Source organism: Chiroxiphia lanceolata, chromosome 2 (assembly GCF_009829145.1).
Source record: "Chiroxiphia lanceolata isolate bChiLan1 chromosome 2, bChiLan1.pri, whole genome shotgun sequence".
NCBI lineage: Eukaryota > Metazoa > Chordata > Aves > Passeriformes > Pipridae > Chiroxiphia > Chiroxiphia lanceolata.
This window is the reverse complement of record NC_045638.1, coordinates 663,804-686,804: the sequence shown is the minus strand read 5'-3', so window position 1 is coordinate 686,804 and position 23,001 is coordinate 663,804. Positions and strand designations below refer to the sequence as shown.

Below are 23,001 nucleotides of genomic sequence, written 5' to 3'. Positions count from 1 at the left end.
CAAACACGCCAAGAGCTGCTGTCCAGGGACTCCAACTCCTTTGGGATTCTGTCGTAAAACCAAGATAAAAATCTTACAGGTTTGCCAAAGTATTTTCCAAGAACCTGAATGAAGTAATTTGTCCTGAGAGCCCACAGTGCCAGGTGGGATTTTCAATGGGATATCAGTTATCAGGGACAGCTTTAGGGGCTGTGGGGTTCTTTTGCCTCCACGGAAAATAAGACTGGAGATACCATCTGTGGTGAAAACAAGAATTTCCCAAGGCCATCACTGCTCAAAGGGAACTGGAAGAACTGCAGGAAGTCCTGCTCACATTCCTAGAAATTTACCTGAAATGATCCATCACTCCAGCAAGTTTCCAAGAAGTTTGGATTATCTGTCACAGGCAGCAATGACAAATAATCCCATTTGTCAAAAAGTGGCACTTCTGGTGCCTTGGGATTCTTAAAGAATATCCCTGCTGTACTTTGTTGTTATATATTATATATATTAATATATATTTATATATTTTAATATATATTATATAATATAATTATATAATATATATTATATCTATTAATATATTATATATTAATATATAAATATATATTATAACACTTAAAATATACATATTATAACATTATGTAATATTATATATAGTATCATTACATATATGATCACATAATATATAACAAATGTTATATAGTAATAATATAACAAATACATAAAATTAATAATAAATTCCATGGTAATATATATTATCAGTTATAATATTCAATATAGCTATATGCAATTAGAAATATAGTTAGAAATATTATATCATTAATAAATAAATTAATAGTACAATAAATGAAATTTAAAATATAATTTTAACATGAGAAGATAAATAAATACAAATACACTGTGTCAGTGCAAAGCACAGTCACATTCTCTGCACAATTACCCTTCAGCAAAGCATCCCCAGGAAAATGATCCAACAGCCCACATGGATTTACCACCCAGGGGGTTCCCTACTATGGATTTATCTGTATGTTCTTACTCATCAAGTAGATGAGCCTGAAATAATAAAACCTAGTAGACAATAAATACATAAATAACCTCTAATAAATTATAAACAAACAAACCATAATAGACTATAAATAAACCTTAATAAATTATAAATACCCCTCCCAATAAATTACAAATAAATAAATAAACCCTAATGAAACCCAGTAACAAAATCCATTCCAAAAGCAGGAGTCATGGGAAAGTCACAGAATCTGGGACCAAACGTGGAAAATGATTCCCAGCTGTTGGTTTCCTTTCAGCTCCCAGTCCCAGGATGGGGAATTTCTGCCTCCTCCTCCCCCCTGAGACTGCAGCTGGATCACAATTATCCCCCAGAACCAACGGGGGGAAGGGGGTGGCTTTAAAAACATGGACTTGGGTGACCCTGGCTCGTGATTCCACCCTCAGGACAAACCCAACACTGTCCAGCTGAAAGGGGGCAGTTGGGCAGGGCTGGATCTCACCCCACTGCATAAATTCAGGAAGAGAATCCCAGAATCATTCAGGCTGGAAAAGACCTCCAAGATCCTCCTGTTGGGAATGTTTTGAAGAAGAAAACCCCTCCCAGGGCTGCACTTTCAGGAGGACTTTGGGAATTGAACAAAATCCACTGACACCAAGTTCCTTTTTGCACCACAACAAAGTGCTCTGTGCAGTGAACTGTAACAGTTCAAGCTCTTTCCCAAGTATTTCTGGATTCATCTGAGACAAATCAGAAGGAAGTTGCCTCAGGTGTTTAGGAACTGAATTTTCCAGTTTCAGTGTCAGGTGTTTTATCAGTGAGTGTTTCCATCTTACAGCTCTGCTTTTGCTTCTTCTGGCAACACTAAAGGAGCTGACACAAGATTTTCTGTAACTCCTCTCATTACCAAACTTCAGAGCATAAATATATATTCATTAGCACCTCTTTGGTTCTACGTTCCCAAGAAAAATGTGCATTGCCTGGAAATTATTCTGCCTATTTCAGAAACTTTTGGTTGCTCTGCTTTGAAATCTGACAGTGAAACCCTCCACATTAAATAGAATTTGTCCAAATCATGCAACACTCCCTACATTAATTTCTATAATATGATATTCTGTGACATCATGTTCTATCATATCCTATAATATGACATTCTCTGATATCCTCCACATTGGGTTTTTCAGGAAGGACAACTGAGGACTCCTTGGAACTTCCATGGTGCAGTTTCATCAAAAATACACAGAACCAAGAAAAGGATAAAGAAATAAATGTGCAAAATTTATTTTGTTCTTCAATGAACACAGGGACATTACATTTATAAAGTTAGGCAACATCTTCAAAATTAAAAAAAAAAGATATATAAACACAAAGAATTCCTTGTCAGAATAAACAAAAGTCCACATGATGCTCAAACCCAGTTCAATCCAAAGCAATTTCTTCATAAAAAAATAAGCTACTTAAAAAAATTAATTCCAGCAGACAGTGGTATGTAAATTGAAATGTTGTTGGAGCACATCCCGATCATTTGTACACAAAAAAGTCTGTTGGGAAGACAAGACAGAGCTGGAAAAGCTCTGAGTGACAAACACCCTGATCACCCTTAAAAGGCATTTTCTGAATCACCCTGGCTCCTTCTAATCACAGAAATAAGTTACATCCTTTTTAGGAGATTTTTGTTCCTAAATGAAATCCATTTGGCAGTAAATATTTTGCACTTTTGGTTATGTAGGAGTGGGGGGGGGGATACATAAATCAGGACTGTGCCTCCCACTGTGCCTCCTCATCTGCAGCCCCACACCAGGAGCTCCTGCACAGCACGGCCCTGGAGCTTTGATCCTGAATGCAGAACAACTGGACCCAGCCAAAGAGATTCTGCCAGGACATTTCACTTCATAGCCCAGGGAAGCTCCTCTCTGCCTCTCCCATCCCTGTCCCTGCCCGGCTGACCGTGTGTGGGAGAAGCACACAGAGGGAATCACGGAATCCCAGACCAGCCTGGGCTGGGAGGGACCTTAAAGCCCATCCAGCCCCACCTCCTGCCATGGGCTGGGACACCTTCCACTAGCCCAGGTGGCTCAGAGCAACATCCCACCTGGCCCTGGGCACTTCCAGGAATGGGGAGCAGGATACATGAACAAGGAAGTGGGAATTCCACACGGAGCCTCAGAAGCCCCTCACTGACACAACTCTTGGTCTCTTGGCACTTTGTTCTGGACCTGCTGAACCAACAAGCACTGCCCCTGAGGGGCTGGAAGGGAATGTCCAAGAAGTCCTTAGGATTGTATCCAGCATGGATTTCCTCCTGCCCGTGTAAACATTGGGAGAGTCAACGCCGGGAGCGACGGCGATGGCCCAGCACGCGCCGGGCTCAACACAACCCTCTGAGAGAGAGAGAGAGACACAAACCGTCCTGTGGGACACGAGGGCTCTGCTGATCATCAGCTTCAAGTACAGAGAGTGCCCAGATCTGCTCCCCCTCACGCAGAAGGCCGATGTTTCCCCACGTGGTGACACATCAGTGCAAGGAGCGACGAGTCCATCGCGTGGCTCGCGGTGATTTCCAACCAACCAACCAAGTGCAGATCTGGAAACCCAAAGGCAACGAGCCCCAAAGTCACGGTGTCTTCCTCAGGCCGTGACTCCCATCCTGAAGAGGTTTTATCAAAGTGCCAGCCCCACAGATGAATTTTATTCTCCTCACAGTTACACTATTTCCTTTTCCAGAGTTTCCGCCGAGCCTTTGCTCCCTGAGGTGTTGTCGTCGTTGGAGTAATTCCCTGAGTCCCGACTGCTCTGTTTGGAATGTTTGTAGTCTCTGCAATCGATCTGATTTCCTTCATATGTGATCATAGAGTCAATTATAGAATAATTCTCTACTGGTTCTTCTGGAGTTGGCAGATAAGGGCTGGTGCAGAGCTGTCCTCCAAACCCCTGAGAAAAGAGAAGGAGAAGAGGGAGGGATGAACATTCATACACAATACTTATGTAACGATTTAAATAATTTAAATAATGATTCTGCTTAACACCACAGCTGTACAGATCTGGTTATGGATTCTTTACTGTGAGGGTGGTGATTAGGAAGGAATTCCTGGCTGGGAGGGTGGGGAGGCCCTGGCCCAGGTTGCCCAGAGAAGCTGTGGCTGCCCCTGGATCCCTGGAAGTGTCCAAGGCCAGGTTGGACGGGGCTTGGAGCACCCTGGGCTGGTGGAAGGTGTCCCTGCCCATGGCAGGGGGTGGGAATTAGATGAGCTTCAAGGTCCCTTCCAACCCAAACCAGTCTGGGATTCTGTGATCATGCTGAGTAGTATCATGGTTTTCTGCCTCAAACAGGCCATTTGTTACCCCAAGTTCAACAACTCAAAATTAGGATGAAGTTCAGTTCACAGCATCCCAGGATCCCTGAGGCTGGAAAAGCCCTCCCAGCCCATGGATCCCCCCTGTGCCCCATCCCCACCTTGTCCCCCAGCCCAGAGCACTGAGTGCCACGGCCAGGCCTTCCTGGGACACCTCCAGGGCTGGGCACTCCAAACCTCCCTGGGCAGCCCCTGCCAAGGCCTCACCACCCTTTCCAGCAGCAAATTCCTCCTCCTGTCCAACCTGAGCCTCCCCTGGCACAGCTGGAGGCCGTTCCCTCTCCTCCTGTCCCTTGTTCCCCGGGAGCAGAGCCAGCCCCCACCTCACCATCCCATTCACACAATCAAACACTAAACAACTCAAACATTAACCATATCTCATTTGCTATGTTCCCAGGTGCCAATCACCCATAGAACTGCAATATTTCATGGATTAGAGCCTCAGGAGGCCACACAAGAACTGAAAGAAAATCTGGAAACTGGAGGCGGAAACTGGAGACAAGCCCTGCCTTTGTGGAGAACCACTGCCAAAACCTCTACAGTTCATCCTGGTGTTCCCATAAGATCCCAGGTGTTCCCATAAGACCAGGATAACAGAGAAACATCTGTTCACAACATTTCTGGTTCATTTTCCCGAGAATAATCTGTTCCATGGAAGAGGAGTGTCAGCTCACCTCGATGTTCAGAGGAGGTTGGCAGGATGGGAAGAACACGTACTTGATCTTGCTGTAGGCTTGGTAGAGCACAAACACCAGGGGCAGGGCCACGAGCAGGACAGCAAACAGGGCAGCCATGAACGTGGCTAAAATGACCAGAGGGAAAGCTTTTGCTAAAGAGAGGAATAAAAACCATTCAGTCCAAGTATTTGTAACCACCAAGGGTTAAAGAACAGATCAGCTCCAAACCTGCTGCAGGATTATCACAGTAATTCTGCATTTCTACAGTGCTGCACCAGCCATGGTGATCATGGAAAACTGATGGTATTCCAATACCCTAGAGAATCTTACTGAAAAGAATTATCAAATACAAGAACACAGAACAATCAAGGCTGGATGGGCTTTAAGGTCCTTCCAACCCAAACCATTCTGTGATTCTCTGACTCTCTGTAATAAACTGAAGCACGTTTGAACATACTAAAATTAACAGATACCAGGAGACACTCTACAAATAACCAGAATTATAGACAATCAGGTCTCTTTTTGTGACCAAAGAATGAAAGATTTCCACACTGGGATGTAAGAACATGTGGGAAAGGCAGGGTATGATCTGCCTTGAATGTACTGCTTGGGCTTAAATAAGCTCATTAAAATAGAAGGATATGGGAAGACTAATAACTAGCAAAATAGATTAAAGAATTTATCTAATGAAGGTAAAAAAAGTAACATCTGGGTTGTTTAAGGTTTGATAAAGACAAAGCAGGACGACAATACAAATGAATCCTAAAGGCTTATGATGTGCTGGAGCATCACTGTTATTACATTTTCTTAAACAGTTTGGGATATGTAGCAATATTTCTAGTGTTAATAAAATTTAATTTGGCCAATTATCTTCACCACAAAACTTGCTCTTCTGTTCTGAGGGAGTGTTAATCCATCCAGCCTCACTTGGCACCAAGGTGAGCTCTGGGCTCCAACAGGCTGGATGATTTGTCTCCTCACTCTGCAGCACAGCATCTGCTAAAGCTGAATTCATTCACAAGAGAACTGTGAACATTCCAAGAATAAAATATTCCTGGAAACATGGCATTGAGTGATTCCTAAAAACATCTTCCAAGCACTGGGAATTCAAGCTCTCTGCCCAGCGAGGTGTGAGCTCTTCCTGCCCAGAGCTTTTAACTCGTGAGAGCTGCAAAGGCCCGTGAAGGGTCAGCAATCCCACTTGCAGAGGTGGATCAATTCCCAAGCTTCCCCTACCTCCAGGGGTCTGGATGCACTCCTCCTGGCTGTAAACACTGCTCTTGTTGTAAGCTTCTGAGAAGGCCTGGGCTTTGACACAGTACAAGGTCTCGGGCGCCAGGTCGGGGATCGTCGCTACCGTTTGTTTTGTCTCCTTCACTTTGGCCTCCTCCTGAAAAGCCAAAAATGGGAGGAATAAGGTGCATGTGAACAGCACAAGAATCACTCAGACAGGTGAGAATTATGATGAAGAAGTCATTCTGCACAATGTCTTTGCAACCACAGAACCCCAGAACCATCAAGGCTGGAAGAGACCTTGGGGCTCACCCGGTCCCGCTGTCACCCAGCACCCCTGAACCATGTCCCCAGGGGCCACACCCCAGTGCCTTTGGGACACTGGTGACTCCAGCACCTCCCTGGGCACTCAGATTAAAGCAAATAAAAGGAACCACCCAATTATCTCCCAAGGAAAAATCAGGAAACACTCGCGGGCAAGAACCAACTGCTTCCACCACTGTGGAACTTCACAACTCCGACTCTGGGCAACAGGAAACTCCTTCCTGCTGCAGTTGGTTTCCTTCTCTTCCTCCACCTTTTAGCCATTACTGTAAAATATTTTACTGTAAGAAGTATTTAAATATGGGAAGACCCATTAAACTGTGAGCTAAAAGCACACAGGACTTCATGGCTTTATGATACACAGAGCTTTTACCTCCCAGCTTACATTAAACACGGCCCCAACCACGGAAAGAGATTAAAATCTCACCCACTGTGTGATAAAATCATCTTGATCAGATTTTTAAAAGAATCTTTCAGAAAAAAACCTCAGCAAATTGTCTTTTTTTCAGACTGATACATCATATCTGTGCCTCTCTTGAAAAGAAACTTCTTGAGGAGAACTAAGACTCGGGATTTAAGTCATAAACACTTATTATGGCTGTGCATCAAATCTGTCAACCAGTTCAAACCTCATCATTTGATGAATTCCTCCAGTACAGAATCCGGTAGGACAGGACATAATTGTTCCTCATGACTTCACCCTCAGGTCCTCCTGGAGGAGAAATCTGGACGTGGAGCAAAGTATCACTGATGTCCAGCTTCACCCCAGGAGGGCCAATTTCATCTTAAGAAACGAAAACAAGATTAAAAACACGACTTTAAAAATACTGCAGAAAATACTGCCACTGAAACCTTTGATAATTTTTAGGAAACACATATTTAAAAGTCCAACTTCACACCTTTACCCAGAATCTCAAGTCCTGAGAAATATTTTGATTATTTTTCCATCCGGGCTGGGCGGCACTTCCAGGGATCCAGGGGCAGCCACAGCTGCTCTGGGCAACCTGTGCAGGGCCTCCCCACCCTCCCAGGGAAGGATTCCTTCCCAGTATCCCATCCATCCCTGCCCTCTGGCAGTGGGAAGCCATCCCCTGTGTCCTGTCCCTCCACCCCTTGCCCCCAGCCCCTCTCCATCCCCCCGGGAGTCAGCAATGGCACGGGGGGCCAGTTGTTGAGAAAGGAAAATTTCAGCCAACCCGTTTCCTTACTTGTTTTCAGAGGATCTACTCTGACTTCACTGGACAGACAGGATTTGTTGGGGCCCCCCCTGGCCTGCACTCGCAGGTAATAGAAGCCGGTGGTGGTGATGGCAGAGGAGACGTTGCAGAGGGTGCCAGTGACGTTCCCACAGCCAGGGACAGAGACCCACTTCCCAGAGGGATCCTCATTGAGCCTCTTCAGGTACCCACTGCAAGACAGAATTTAGCAATTTTTAGTATGAGGCCCTTGAAGCCTCGGGAACAAAAAGCAGATTTGTTTGTGCCACAGGGGCTGTGGAAGGGGGGGCTCCTGCTGAGGGAAAAACGTCCTGTCCAGGAGACATTTCTGACTCAAGGGAGAGGAGAGGGGCAGGAGGTACAAATCAGTGCTTTAATCGAGCCTCCAGGGAAATTATACACTGTTATTGACGGTATATTTACTGTAAATGTTATTTACAAGTTCTTAAAATCCAAATTAAAATTTCGCACGTTCTACGGAGCCGATTGTTTTTCTGGCACGCCAAAAGAATTCCAAAAGGATTCCTGAGGGATGTCCCCTCTTCACTGAGGTACCAACCACACTGTCTGTGGGACAACTGGAGATCAGGACACAGCTTTACAGACCCCTGTCTTGACAGGGTGGGTCCTGATGTGACACAATGGTTTTCATGTGATATTATGGGTTTTATGTGATACCTTTTTTTTTGATGTGATATTATGGTTTTTCATGTGATATTATGGGTTTTATGTGATACCTTTTTTTGATGTGATACAATTTTTTAATGTGATATTATAGTTTTCACGTGATACCTTTTTTTGATGTGACACAATGGTTTTTGATGTGATATTATGGTTTTCACATGATACCTTTCTTTGATGTGACACAGTGGTTTTTTATGTGATATTATGGTTTTTATGTGATACCTATTTTTGATGTGATACAATTTTTTAATGTGATATTATAGTTTTCATGTGATACCTTTTTTTGCTGTGATACACTGGTTTTTGATGTGATATCCTGGTTTTCATGTGATACCTTTTTCTGACGTGACATGTTTTTTTTGTTATGTGATACAATTTTGGTTTTACGTGACACAGGATTTTTTTAACGTGATACCAATTATTTTGTGATATGATCTTTTTTAATAGAATACAGTTTTTTATGAGATACAATGTTTTTTTGATGTGATAAGATTTTTTTTTTTAATGTGACATGACTTTTTCTAACGTGATGCCATTTTTTTGCTGTGATAGGATCTTTTTTAAAGTGATACAATATTTTTCAGATATTTACAGGATCTTTTTTAAAGTGATACAATATTTTTCAGATATTTACAGGATCTTTTTTAAAGTGATACAATATTTTTCAGATATTTACAGGATCTTTTTTAAAGTGATACAATATTTTTCAGATATTTACAGGATCTTTTTTAAAGTGATACAATATTTTTCAGATATTTTTTGGATGTGATACTTTTCTTTTTTAACCTGATATGATTTTTTTGATGTGACACAATGTTTTTTTTTATGTGCTAGGACAGGTTTTTTCCCCATGCTTGGATATGACCAGAAGAAATCAAATCTGTTTGACAACTGAAACCTCAAGCACCTGCATTTTTCTCCCTTCTAGTCATCGAATTTTTTCACACTCAAAAAGCTACAAAGCAAAGCTTCCCAGCTTTTAAAAGTGTTATTTAGCATTTAGAAGTCCCTTCCCTCAGGTATTAAACACAAGTAAAATCATCCCAGTGCCCTGAAATTCCAGGATAAGATATTATGGAATCCTTTTAACAGATGAACGTTCCAATTACTGCATTAATACACTAAATATTTCATTTTAATTTCCAGAAAGCACTGGCAGAATAAAATAAATGGCATTTCAAAGGACAAAACCTGCCCACTGAGATGGAAATTCTGGACTCACATGAGGTACTGGACGTTGTAGCTCACGGGTTGTTTATACTGATTATCCCAGTGCAGGTGAAATTCCATATTCAAACCGAGGACTCTCAGATTTGTTGCACAGAGAAGGTCGTTCACTGCTCAGAATGAAAAGGAAACCCAAAATTAGCCAGAAAAATTGATATTGCAGACAGATTTCTCAATGAATGGACGTTTCTCATGGTACATTTCCAACAGTGAAAATATAGAGATTATCTGTTCATTCTAAAGGTTGCAAATCAAAGTCAGGGTGTTGTACCGAGCCTTTAATAAAAAAAATCAATTCAGAAAAAATTCAACTACAGAAACGCTGAGATGAGCAGCAATAAACTGTTTTGGCAATAAATCAAGGGGAAAAATGTGTAAAGTACACTTGTATTTATTACACATTCCAATATTTTAATTTTAATACTTTATTAAAACATGCACACGTCAATCGTTTAAATATTTATTATAACACACGTGTGCTAATTTAATATTTTATTAAAAGGCACGTGCATTAATTATTTTAGTATTTCATTAAAATGCACATGTATTATTTAGTATATTTTTTATTTCGTACGTGGAAATTACTTTATACAAAAATACTATCTATTAATTACTCCAACTAATTTTGATTTTGATGTACCATCCACCAAATATTTTTGATGTCCCATCCAGGTCTGATCTATATCTGACTTTCCTGAAGTTATTTTTTTCCTGAAAGAAACATTTAGAGGTACCTAAACTGACACCTGAAGGCACATAAAAGAATTTAAATTTAGACATGCAAACCAAGCAACTGGTGGCCAACTGCCACTGTGCCTTTTTCCAGAACCAGGAGCAATCAATTCCCCAAGGATTACGTAAAACCAGGATTTTTTAAGCTTAGTCCAACTTTCTGTGCATTTATTTAGTGCCAAATGCACAAAAGGCTTTTTTTTTGCCTCCAAAACATCCCTTTCCTCCTGATTCAAAGCCGCTAATTGAAAACACAGAGAGTTTTCCAAAAATGCAGAAAGTAGCTTTTGCACTCCAAATTAATTAATCAGGCAATAATAATTTGCCTGCTGGCAAAACCCCTTTTTGTACAATCAAAACTCCACTATTGCCATATTTCATGTTGACCGAGAAAAATAAATGTCATGTGCTACACATGGTTTTTTACACCAAAATGAGGAGGAACTTGGCACTTCTGCCTATTTCTGTACTCCAAATTAATGGGCAAAATTTGCTTCGTGGCAAAACCCCTTTTTGTACAATTAAAACTCTGCTACTGCCATATCTTAGGCTGATTGAGAAAACAAATGTAAATAACTGTTCTATGTTATATCTATTTTTTTACATCAAAACGAGGAGGACCTTGGCAACTCTGCACATTTTTGTTGCTTCAGACCGACCCACTTTGTGACAGTTTAAATTCAACCACAATTTGCAGACAAACTGATTTTCCTCTCACCTTTCTGGGTGGTTTTCACGCAGCGAACGGGGCTGAACAGCCCTTCTTTGCCCTCCGTAGGAAGATTTGCTTGAACCTTAAAACAATAAGTTGTGTCTGGTGCAAGACCATCAACGGTGTCAACGGGAAAAATATTTTTACTTCTGGGCTGGAAGAAACAACCACAAAGAGCCTTTGAAGGGATCGTCCCTCCCCGGGAGCTGGGTTTGGAAAGGATCATTTTCCCTCCCAGGGTATCAGCCCATTTACAGAAAAGACCCCCCAAAAAAGCTAAAATAGAGTAAAAAAAGGGCAATATTTGAGGTGGATGAGTGCTGAAGGGAAGTTTCCAATTAATGTGACTCAGAGGAAGGAACCTTTTGTGCTCCTCTGCCACGTGAAGGTGGGGTGGGATCGTGGCCTCTGCTCGAGGTGACACGGAACTCACCCCACAGATACTGCAAACAAAACAGAACACTTCATCCCTCACCCCAAACACTTCCCCTCTCCCTCTGCCACCTCCCTGCTTTTGCTTTCCCAGACTTTGCATCGACCGACCTTGGGACAGGACGTGTCAGGACAAGTGACTTCCCCCTCTGATGTGCAAGCAGAGACACACCAGGGCTGGAGGAGCCCTTTGGGATCCCCCAAAACCACCACGGTCACCCCTGAGCCACGGCCCCAAGGGCCACATCCAGACACCTCTGGGACACCTCCAGGGCTGGGCACTCCAAACCTCCCTGGGCAGCCCCTGCCAAGGCCTCACCACCCTTTCCAGCAGGAAATTCCTCCTCCTGTCCCACCTGAGCCTCCCCTGGCACAGCTGGAGGCCGTTCCCTCTCCTCCTGTCCCTTGTTCCCTGGGAGCAGAGCCCGACCCCCCCCGGCTCCCCCCTCCTGTCAGGGGGTTGCAGAGCCAGAAGGTCCCCCCTGAGCCTCCTTTGCTCCAGGCTGAGCCCCCCCAGCTCCCTCAGCCCCTCCTGCTGCTCCAGCCCCTTCCCAGCTCCCTTCCCTTCCCTGCACACGCTCCAGCCCCTCCTTGTCCTCACTGTGTAATGATTGTGACCTGAGCTTCCAAAAGAACAGACAGCCCTTCAACTCCTACCCTCATTTACCTGACACCCATTTCCCTAAAAAGACGAGGGGCTGTTTCCACCCTGATCTTGGCAGAAGGGCCCCATCTGCTGTGGCTTGGAAATGTTCACAAGGACAAGACCTGAAAAGACACAGGGAATGGTTTCCCACTGCCAGAGGGCAGGGAGAGATGGGATATTGGGAAGGAATTCCTGGCTGGGAGGGTGGGGAGGCCCTGGCACAGGTTGGCCAGAGAAGCTGTGGCTGCCCCTGGATCCCTGGAAGTGCCCAAGGCCAGGTTGGACGGGGCTTGGAGCAACCTGGGCTGGTGGAAGGTGTCCCTGCCCATGGCAGGGGTGGCACTGGATGGGCTTTGAGGTCCCTCCCAACCCAAACCTTCTGGGATTCCATGAACTCCAGCCCATGGCCCAGGGCAGGGCACTGAGGGCTGTCCTGAAGCTCCTCTGTCTCAGCAAGACCAGCTCAGACTCTGCCCTCTCCCCTCCCTCACATCTGTCCCTCCCTGTAAAACCTTCTTCCCTCTGCCTGGAATTCCTCCCCCTTCCCATTCCTGCTGCCCAAGGGTGGCCTCTGCCCCACCACACCTGAGCTGCTTTCACTTTCTTCTTCTTCTTGCACCGGGAAGTGGCTCCAGCACTTAACAGAAACAAAAACTCTCGCACAAAAATATCTAAACTAATCCTAGAGCAAAAACAAAAACACCCCAACGAAACACCTCCCCCAACTTTAAAACTGCATATGAACAGGTGCAGACTCAAACAATTGCATTTTAGAGCATGATTAAATTCCATCTCTTACAGTTCTGGTAATGCTAAATGTTTTAAAAAAACGTGATCATACCTGAGAATTTGATGAATTTTCCCAGAAAACGAGATTATATTTAAAGCTTAGATCATTTAGCCACATTTTTTTGGCCTGATTTGCTTCTGGAGGAGAAATCTTAATTTTTATGTCTCCATTTGTGGGCTGCAACTCCATTCCTGGTGGACCAATCTGAGCTGGAAATATGGAAAGAAAAACAAAGTTAAGCACAACTACCTAGAGCAAAAACACCCCAAAAGCAGTTGACATCAATAAACCCACAGTACCTGCCTAGAGAATCTTATTTTTGATTCTTTTGAGGCAGTAACAAGATCACAGTGATCACCTACAGGGTCTCAGTTTTCATGGCTCTCAGGCAGTTTCTAACAGAAATCCAACCTAAAGACCAACGACCACGTCCTGGTTCTAAAAGCAGCTAAAATGAAACATTAGCAGCAAATGTTTTCCAAAATCTGCTGTAAAAATCAATGTAAGTTATTCTAAAAAAGGCAAGAAATGTAGCTCAGACCAATAAATCCAACACTGAGGGAAGGCTTCAGTACTACACTGTAACTGCTGAAAGGCCACAAAGTCAGGATAAAATTTCCAGGAGAAAGGAGCTTGGAGCACCCTGGGCTGGTGGAAGGTGTCCCTGCCCATGGCAGGGGGGGACTGGATGGGTTTTAAGTTCCTTCCCAGACTGGGATTCTATGAAACCAGCATCACTTACAATATTCTCCCTTCCCAGGAAAGACAGAATTGCACCTTCCATGCCTTGTGTTATGTTCCAGCTGAGGAAACCACCACACCCTGCTGTCACAGGCAGCGGGAACCACGTTTGTTCCACAGTCCTGGAATCCCAGACTGGTTTGGGTTGAGAGGAATCATAAAGCCCATCCAGTGCCACCCCTGCCATGGGCAGGGACACCTTCCACCAGCCCAGGTTGCTCCAAGCCCCGTCCAACCTGGCCTTGGACACTTCCAGGGATCCAGGGGCAGCCACAGCTTCTCTGGGCAACCTGGGCCAGGGCCTCCCCACCCTCCCAGCCAGGAATTCCTTCCCAATATCCCATCTATCCCTGCCCTCTGCCAGTTTGAAGCCATTCCCCCTTGTCCTGTCCCTCCAGCCCTTGGAAATAGTCTCTCTCCATCTTTCCTGGAGCCCCTTCAGGCCCTGCAAGGCCACAATCAGGTCACCCCAAAGCTTCTCCTCTCCAGGCTGAACAATCCCAGCTCTCCCAGCCTTTCCTCCCAGCAGAGCTGCTCCAGCCCTGGGATCCTCTTGGTTCCTGCTCTGGACTCTCTCCAGCAGCTCCATGTCCTTGCTGTGCTGTTCCCAGGGCTGGAGCAGCTCTGCAGGGGGGTCTCAGAGGGGCACAATCCCCCCCTGTCCCTGATGTATAAAGGACACTGAACTGCAAACCCCAAACCCAGCACTGGGCTCGTACCTTCGTGGTCTGGAACCATCTCCAGGACCCTGGACCAGGGTGACACTTGTTCCCCTCTCTGAGCCCTCACCCTCACCAAGTGAGTGTCATAGTACTCAGAGATGGCTGAGGAGAAGTCACACTCTGGGCCAGAGACATTTCGACACCCAGGCAGCTCCTGCCACCCTGTTCCACTGCCCTCTGACCTGCAAGAGAGGAAACAGCCCCAAATCAACACCAACCCACCATTTAAACCTTGGCACTATTTTTATTTTCTTCCTTATCTCTTTTTATTTCTCTTCTTAACCTCTTTTTTTCCCCTCTTCTTCTTAATCTCTTATTATTTCTCTTCTTCTTAATCTCTTATTTTTTCTCTTCTTCTAGTAACAACACCCCACTAATGGTGTTCTATCCCCAGCACCAGTGTAATGAGTGTCACCTCCTCAGGAATTCTCCTGGAATTCACATTACCATTTCATTAATTAATTTAAACTACTAATTTATTGGTTAGCAATCAGCCTGCAAAGCCTGACAGCACTTTGCTTTATGAAGACACAGGGTCAGAAAACACCATCAAAGAACTGCCAAATTATAGAATTATATCAGAATTTTTACAGAATTATTTATCCAAATGACAGAATTATATCAGAATTTTTACAGAATTATTTATCCAAATGACAGAATTATATCAGAATTTTTACAGAATTATTTATCCTTAATATTACTGTATTATCCTAGTCTGGCAAAGATTTTTTAATTAATGGGAAGAAATTTAAAAGTCTTGATGGAAGTGCTTAAAAGAGCACAAAAGCAGCAAAAATCCCCCAGTTTTAACACAAGCCAGGAATGGAGATCAGGGGGAAATAAAAACACAAAGGTGACAACTGGAGTTCAGTAATCAGCTTTACATAAACTGTTTTTTTCTTGCATTAACAGACATCCACACCTTAGTTAAGAAAGAGACATTTCAGAGAGAGATTAAAAACATCCTGACCTAAAAAAAAAGAGGCACAGACTCGAATTAGTCGTGGTTTGTCCTCAGCTCCTACCTTGTCTCCTTATTTTTTAAAATAAAACTGTCTTCAAAGCAGCTGTTTCTCCTTTACATATTGAGGAAGAAGAGCTATATTCCTAATTACAGAATCATGGAATGCTTTGGGTTGGAAATGACCTTTAAACCCATCCCATTCCAAGCCCCTGCCACGGGCAGGGACACCTTTCACTAGCCCAGGTCGCTCAGAATTTAAGTAATTTTATCTTAGAAATGTTTTGCAATATTTACTTCGCAGGAAAATGCCAAAAAAATCACCAAATGAACGTGTTAATGCAAGCAAAAATGTTGGGATATGAAACCATTGCAGAAAAGCAAGCAGGTACTTAAGAACAAAACCAAAATTGTTTCATGTGGGGATTTGAACTTGCAGACGAGAAACGTGGATTAATGAACAAATTAGGCAAAAGCTACACTGAAAATTCCCTCAAATTCTCTGTGTGTGTGTGGCCATGATTAAAAAAAACCCAGAGAGTAAATCACATTAAAAATAAACGACATAAATCATATTTCTAAGAGTGCCAGTTAATCTTCTCAGAGAAGCACTCCAGAATGAAGCACCATCAGCAGGTGTGTCCTGTGTTTATCACTGTTTTTATCACAGGTCAGTCCAATCTGGCACATAAATCACAGAGCAATTAAGGATCCAGGACTTGGATCCCACTTGGTTTCAGGATTTGACCTTCACTTGCAGAAGGTCCCTACAGAAGTGGCTGCAATCAAGCAGCAAAGCCACTCATTCAAATGCTCTTCCGCACAAACCAGGGTCGGAATTTGTGGCCCAAAAATCGAGTTTTCACTCACCACTTGTACTCTGCTGAGAAGGTGACCCCAGGTTCACCCCCGGGGTGGTTCCACCTCAGGGTGAAGTTGGTGTTCACAACGTACACCTGGATGTCCTGGGGGCTCTGCAGGGGGGCCTGGCCTGGAAAACACAGCACAGACACACACAGAAATTGGGGGGGACAGACAGGTAAATGTGCAGAACTTTATAGAGTTATATCAGAATTTTTACAGAAATTTATCCTTACATTATTTTACATTATTTATCCTTAATATTATTGTATTATCCTAGTCTGGCAAAGATTTTTTAATTAATGGGAAGAAATTTAAAGGTCTTGATGGAAGTGCTTAAAAGAGCACAAAAGCAGCAAAGCTCTGCACAATCCAAGGCTGTTGTTGTTGTTATTATTATTTTTAAATTTTTTTTTTTAATTCAGGTATCAAAGGACGGGTGAGTAACAACACTGTGGGAGAAGGAACTGCTCTGATACTTCAGCAAATGGATGTTTCTCTGGTTATTTAAGCGATATTTTGAATTATTTCTCACCACCGCTCAAAGCATTGAGGCTTAAAAAGGCACAATGAGGGCTGAAAGCTTGGCCTGGAATGTTCTCCAGGACAGAGGGAAAGTGGGAAGGCACAGGGAATGGGTGGGAACCTCACAAGTCACTAAAATGATGTCAACCACCTCCCCCCCAAAACAGCCCAGTGCAGATTTAGAGATTTAAACTTCCTCTAAGTCCTTCTGCCAGAACATGGACAATCTGGGCCTCTGTCCTCTGAATGCACTGGGAATCTCTGACATGGCAGGGGGAAGAAACAGAATCGGCAAAACAAAATGCAATCATTTAAAAAATAAAAATAAAACATGAAAAAATACTTTAAACAAAACGAACCACAACAAAATCAACTACAAAAAAACCAAAAGGCACCTTTTGGACTTGACTCTCCCTGTTCTGTGTCACATCATCAATCATCTCCCAACAGCTGCAACTTGTACAAACCTGCCTGAACACCCTGAACTGCTGTTTGACATCAGTCTAATATCTGATTATGCCAAGAAGAAATCAGAACAAGGAAATCCTCTTTCCCCTGGGCAGCCAAAGTCTGCTTGGCTTATCCCGAATTCGATTTTAGGGTTCACTGCAAAAACTATTCCACAGTCCAATCCCCTTTACAATGTATAAAACACGACCAGTTCTCTTCATAAAAAGGAAAACGTGGGTGGAAAAGCCAATTATCAAACTCAAGTCTGCAAAGTCCTTTTGGAGAATGAAGTGGCACCAACGGATCGTTGATTTTTGGAAGCAACTCCTGAAGGTAGAGAAACTTGAAAGCAAAATAATTCCATAAAACCTCGTGGATCCCACTCCGGGATTTATTTCCACAGGGCATGAATTTGTTACTCTTCTGACAGAGTAAGACAAACCCAGAGAACACCAAGGTACATTTGATCAGAAAATAAGAAAGCAAAGGAAATCACTGATTTTTTTTTTTATTTTTTTGGGGGGGCAGATATTTGTGCAGCAGATGCAGCAGTTCAGCCAAAACACTTCTGACAATGAGGACACCTGCAGAGCTCCAACACTGACAACAACACAACTGCATTTTAAGACTGTTATTTTTGTTTGCCCTGGGTAGAAAAAAATCAAATATTCGGAGTATCTTTCTCACATTTTCACACCCTTAACTCCTACGTAGAAGGAAGCTTTGCAACGATATTTATTAGAGAGGGAAAAGGAAGTTTGGAAAAATGGAAGAAAACTGTGCCAAGGCTCGTGTTCTAACCAAAAGTCAGAACTTCATATGGGATTCAGGGAGTAAAACAGAAAATTCAATGCCATCATATAAATTCATTATGGACTTCATGGGATCCCACCCATGGTTTGGGTGGGAAGGACCTCAAAGCCCATCCAGTCCCACCCCCTGTCCTTTCTGTCTCTTGTTATTAAAGCACATTCATTTTTATGTCAGACATATCTGAAAACTACACTAAATATGACTCACAACAAAGAGAAAGCTGAATGGCAGCAACAATTCTTTAGGTTTTCCTTCTAAGGCAAACTTCCAGCTTCCTGAAGGGATTTTGTTGCTCTCTCTTCTATTCTTTCCAAATGGTTGAAAAAAATGAGAATAATCCAGCTGAAATTAATTTATCAAGTCTAATTTATAAGAGACACAACCTCTCCCTTCTAATTAGCACTGCCCCAATACCTTTGGGGGTTTTTTACAGAAAAACACAAAAAAACCCCCAAAAGATGCAACATAACAATGTCTTGGAATTTAGGTGTACAAGTTTTTTGCCAGAAGGGATATTTTGACCATTCTTTACCATCCTCTCACAGCCCTGCCCAGGTCCTGCACTTGTTTCCTGGAGTATTTATCCCATTTGTCAGGATATTTCTCAACCCCACACCTGCTTTTCAAAGCACTTGAGCTCCTCATGCCCAGTTATACACGGATTTCACATGTTTGCATCGTTCTGTCCCACAGATTATTGGCAGATCCCCACCTGACACATCCTTCCCTCTTGACAGGGAACTGTGAAAAACTGTGAGGAGCTGGAAAAACCATCCTGGAGCAGCTTAACACAGAATATTTTCTCCAGCATGCTTAGGAGATTATATATATATATATAAAATCTAAAATACAGATTCAAAAGTAATAGTAAACCAAAATACAGGGAATTGGAACTCCTTTTATCTTAGAATAGCAGAAATTCAGGTTGATTTAATGTGACATTTGTTCTCAATACTAAAGACATGACTATGTGAGCCACCATCCATCCTTTCATACCTTTCCCTATTTCCAACAAGTTTTGTGTTTGCTTCCCCAAATTAATTTCTCAAATCCCAGTGAATAACTAACCAGGCATTAATTTCTCTGCTTAATTAGCAGGAGATTCAATGATTTAGACAGTAACCAGATGTGCAAAGTAATAGCTAAACTCAAGACTCCTTAGGTTTATTTTATTAATGATTAAAAGCCAGATATTTAAAATTAATTCCTGTTTATTCACTTAAAACATGATGACACTTTGTTGCTGAGGAAACCATTTTAAGGGATTAGACTTTTATGGACAGAAGAGATTAAAGAGCAGAAATGCTTTTACACAACTGCCCACCTCCTTCCCCTGCCAAATTATAATAAACTAAAACAAACACACAACTGTTCTAATAAACAAACAGCACTACTTAATTCATAATATTTAAAGCAATACTGTTAATAAATACGGTTGAAAATAACAACGATTATATAACAAAATGTACTAAAAAAAAAAAACAAACATGAAAGCAAGCAAGTGTTGGCAACACAAAAACACTCCCTGGGGAGATGGCGAGGGGGAAATCCCAGGAAGCAGCACATGATGCTCAACATTTATGACACAAATGTGTGGAGGAAGCAGTGGAAACTTTAAGTCAGACATTTAGAAGCAGAAGGAAGGGGAGGCCCAGCACATGTGACCCCAGGAAAGGCTCTAGAAAACCATGGAATGACACAGCTTTCTCCAGGAGCAGCAGAGGGACAGGTCACTGCAGCAGAGAGATTGATTTTCATCCCATCATTGGATCCCAGCCTGGCTGTGGTGGAGCATCATTGCACGACACTGGGTTGGGTGGGAGGGACCTCAAAGCCCATCCAGTGCCACCCCTGCCATGGGCAGGGACACCTTCCACCAGCACAGGTTGCTCCAAGCCCCGTCCAACCTGGCCTTGGGCACTTCCAGGGATCCAGGGGCAGCCACAGCTTCTCTGGGCAACCTGGGCCAGGGCCTCACCACCCTCATATCCAGGAATTCCTTCCCAATATCCCATCTAACCCTGCCCTCCTTCAGTCTAAAACCATTGCCCATTGTCCTGTCACTGTCTGCCCACACAAAAGGCTCTCTCTCTGCTTTTTACCCACTTTGAATTTTATATGACTTCCTCTTTAAACAAGAGGTTTTGTGCAATAGTTGTTTCTTGCTGCTCAAAGACAGAAGAGGAGGCCCAACGCGCTGTCCTGCGAGTCATCCACTCCCCTCCTGCCCATCCTGTCCCCTCCTGCCCATCCTGTCCCATCCTGTCCCCTCCTGTCCCATCCTGTCCCCTCCTGTCCCCTCCTGCCCCTCGTTTCCTCATTTCGGGGCTCTGCCACACGGCGGCTTTCGGGCAAAACAACGGGATCTCAAAGGGGTTTGCCCCACACCTCACACACAGGTCACCAACCTCACACAGAGTTCGCCGGCAGCGGGTGAGAGGGATGAGGAGGAGGCGAGGGCAGAGCTGACCTGAGGAGGAGAGGGGCTGTTCACACGGGCATGGGGGGGCAGGACAGGGGGGGTGGCCTTAAACTGCCGGAGGACAGGGATAGATGGGATATTGGGAAGGAATTGTTCCCTGTGAGGGTGGGGAGGCCCTGGCCCAGGTTGCCCAGAGAAGCTGTGGCTGCCCCTGGATCCCTGGAAGTGTCCAAGGCCAGGCTGGACGGGGCTTGGAGCAGCCTGGGCTGGTGGAAGGTGTCCCTGCCCATGGCAGGGGTGGCACTGGATGGGCTTTGAGGTCCCTCCCAACCCAACCCAGTCTGGGATTTACGAAAACCCCGCAAACTCGATGTTTCCGAGCCGCGCCCGCACCCCCGGCCCCGCCCCGGCCCCATCGGCAGCGGCACGAACCGCTCGGGACAGGGACCCGCACCAGCCCCAGAGCCGCTCCCCGGGACTCACCCTGGCAGGGCAGCGGCAGCGCGGCCAGGACGAGCCACAGCAGCGCCTTCCAGACCCCGCCCGGCACCGCCGTCCTTCCAGAGCCCGGCACCGCCGTCCTTCCAGAGCCCGGCACCGCCGGCCGGCCGTCCCGCAGCTCCGGCAGCCATCCCTGTCCCCGCTCCTCCATCCATCCCTGTCCCTGTCCCCGCTCCTCCATCCCCCGCTCCGGTGCCGGAAGGGCCGCCCGGCAGCGCCTGCGCCGGGGCCGCGGGCGGAGGGGGCGGGTCGGGCACGGACGGGGCGGATCGTGGGGGATCGTGGGGCGGATCGTGGGGTATCGTGGGGGATCGAGGGGCGGATCGTGGGGGATCGTGGGGTATCGTGGGGGATCGTGGGGCGGATCGTGGGGTATCGTGGGGCGGATCGTGGGGGATCGAGGGGCGGATCGTGGGGTATCGTGGGGGATCGTGGGGCGGATCGTGGGGTATCGTGGGGCGGATCGTGGGGGATCGTGGGGCGGATCGTGGGCCAGGCCGGGGCCGGGGCTGGACCGGGTGATTTGACCGCACTCCGGGCCCGCCGAGGCTCCCGCGGCCCCCCCGGTGACAAAGGGAGGTGTCCCAGAGTCACCGAGTGTCCCCAGTTCATGGGATGCGATGGGATCGTCGAGTCCAACTCCTGTCCCTGCCCAGAACAGCCCGTGGCACAAACCCGGCGGGCACAGAGATGCTCCCAGGGCTGGAGCCCCTCTGGAGCCAGGCTGGGAGAGCTGGGGGGGTTCACCTGGAGGAGAGAAGGATCCAGGGAGACCTGAGAGCCCCTTGCAGGGCCTAAAGGGGCTCCAGGAGAGCTGGAGAGGGACTGGGGACAAGGGATGGAGGGACAGGACACAGGGAATGGCTTCCCACTGCCAGAGAGCAGGGATAGATGGGATATTGGGAAGGAATTCCTGGCTGTGAGGCTGGGGAGGCCCTGGCCCAGGTTGGCCAGAGAAGCTGTGGCTGCCCCTGGATCCCTGGAAGTGTCCAAGGCCAGGTTGGACGGGGCTTGGAGCAACCTGGGCTAGTGGAAGGTGTCCCTGCCCATGGCAGGGGGTGGCACTGGATGATCTCTACAGTCCCCTCAGCCCAAACCACTCTGGGGTTCCGTGGTTCTGTTCTAAGAATCACCCCGTGTGCCTGAGGGCACTGAGGTGTCAATTCAGACAGAGGGAGGGAGGTTGGGCACTGAGCTCTGGAAAGCCCCATAACTGTGAGTGTTTCCAGGTTCCAAACCCCCCTGCCCCGGTCTGCGGCAGGGCAGCAGCTCAGGACAGTCACCCGGCACACGGGGCTGTCCCTCGCGCTGTCCCGGGCCAGGCTGAGCCCGGCGGTGGGCAGGAGCCGGGGCTGTGTCGGCTGCCCACACTGCCCACCCTGCCCACACTGCTCACCCTGCCCACCCTGCCCACCCTGCCCACACTGCCCACCCTGCCCACCCTGCCCCCTGCCCTCAGCAGCCCGTGGGTGCTGGGTGTGGGCCAAGGAACACAAACTAATCTCGCTGTCGGTGTGGGCTGGTGGCCCGGGGCTGGCAGGGTCGGTGCTCAGTGTCATGGTTTGTGCAGGGCAGGGGGAGTGGCTGCCCAGCTCCCACCTGCTGTCTTATATAATCCCCAAATTTTTTGGGTTGGAAGGGACCATAAAGCCCATCCAGTGCCACCCCCTGCCATGGGCAGGGACACCTTCCACTAGACCAGGTTGCTCCAAGCCCCATGGAATCTGGGACACCTCCAGGGATGGGGAGTCCCCAACCACAGCACTCACCCTTCCTCCCTTTGTGCTGCCTGTGCTGCTGCTGTTCCACCCCAGCCTACAAAGGACAATAGAACCCATTCTCAAAGCTCACACAAGAAAAGCCCCACTCAGTTTAATGAAAAATACCATTAAAAATCAGGAAGGTGCACTGAGTCATGGAGAGGGAACATAATTCTGTCTTTCAGCAGCTGGGACACTTGTTACAGGCTGGGAGAGCTGGGGGGTTCACC

General features: G+C 45.8%; 1 protein-coding gene across 1 annotated transcript; it reads right to left on the bottom strand.

The window, feature by feature from the left end:
• Nucleotides 1-2,245: 2,245 nt before the first annotated feature.
• Nucleotides 2,246-21,080, bottom strand: IFNAR1 (interferon alpha and beta receptor subunit 1). The gene is made up of 11 exons (XM_032680132.1): nt 20,994-21,080; nt 16,310-16,430; nt 14,476-14,660; nt 13,067-13,224; nt 11,154-11,301; nt 9,699-9,813; nt 7,784-7,983; nt 7,205-7,359; nt 6,255-6,408; nt 5,016-5,170; nt 2,246-3,919 (listed from the first exon to the last, which is right to left on the bottom strand). Exons 3-11 carry the CDS (start codon nt 14,492-14,494, stop codon nt 3,692-3,694), a joined length of 1,332 nt encoding a protein of 443 aa, XP_032536023.1. The 5' UTR covers nt 14,495-14,660; nt 16,310-16,430; nt 20,994-21,080; the 3' UTR covers nt 2,246-3,691.
• Nucleotides 21,081-23,001: the final 1,921 nt, after the last annotated feature.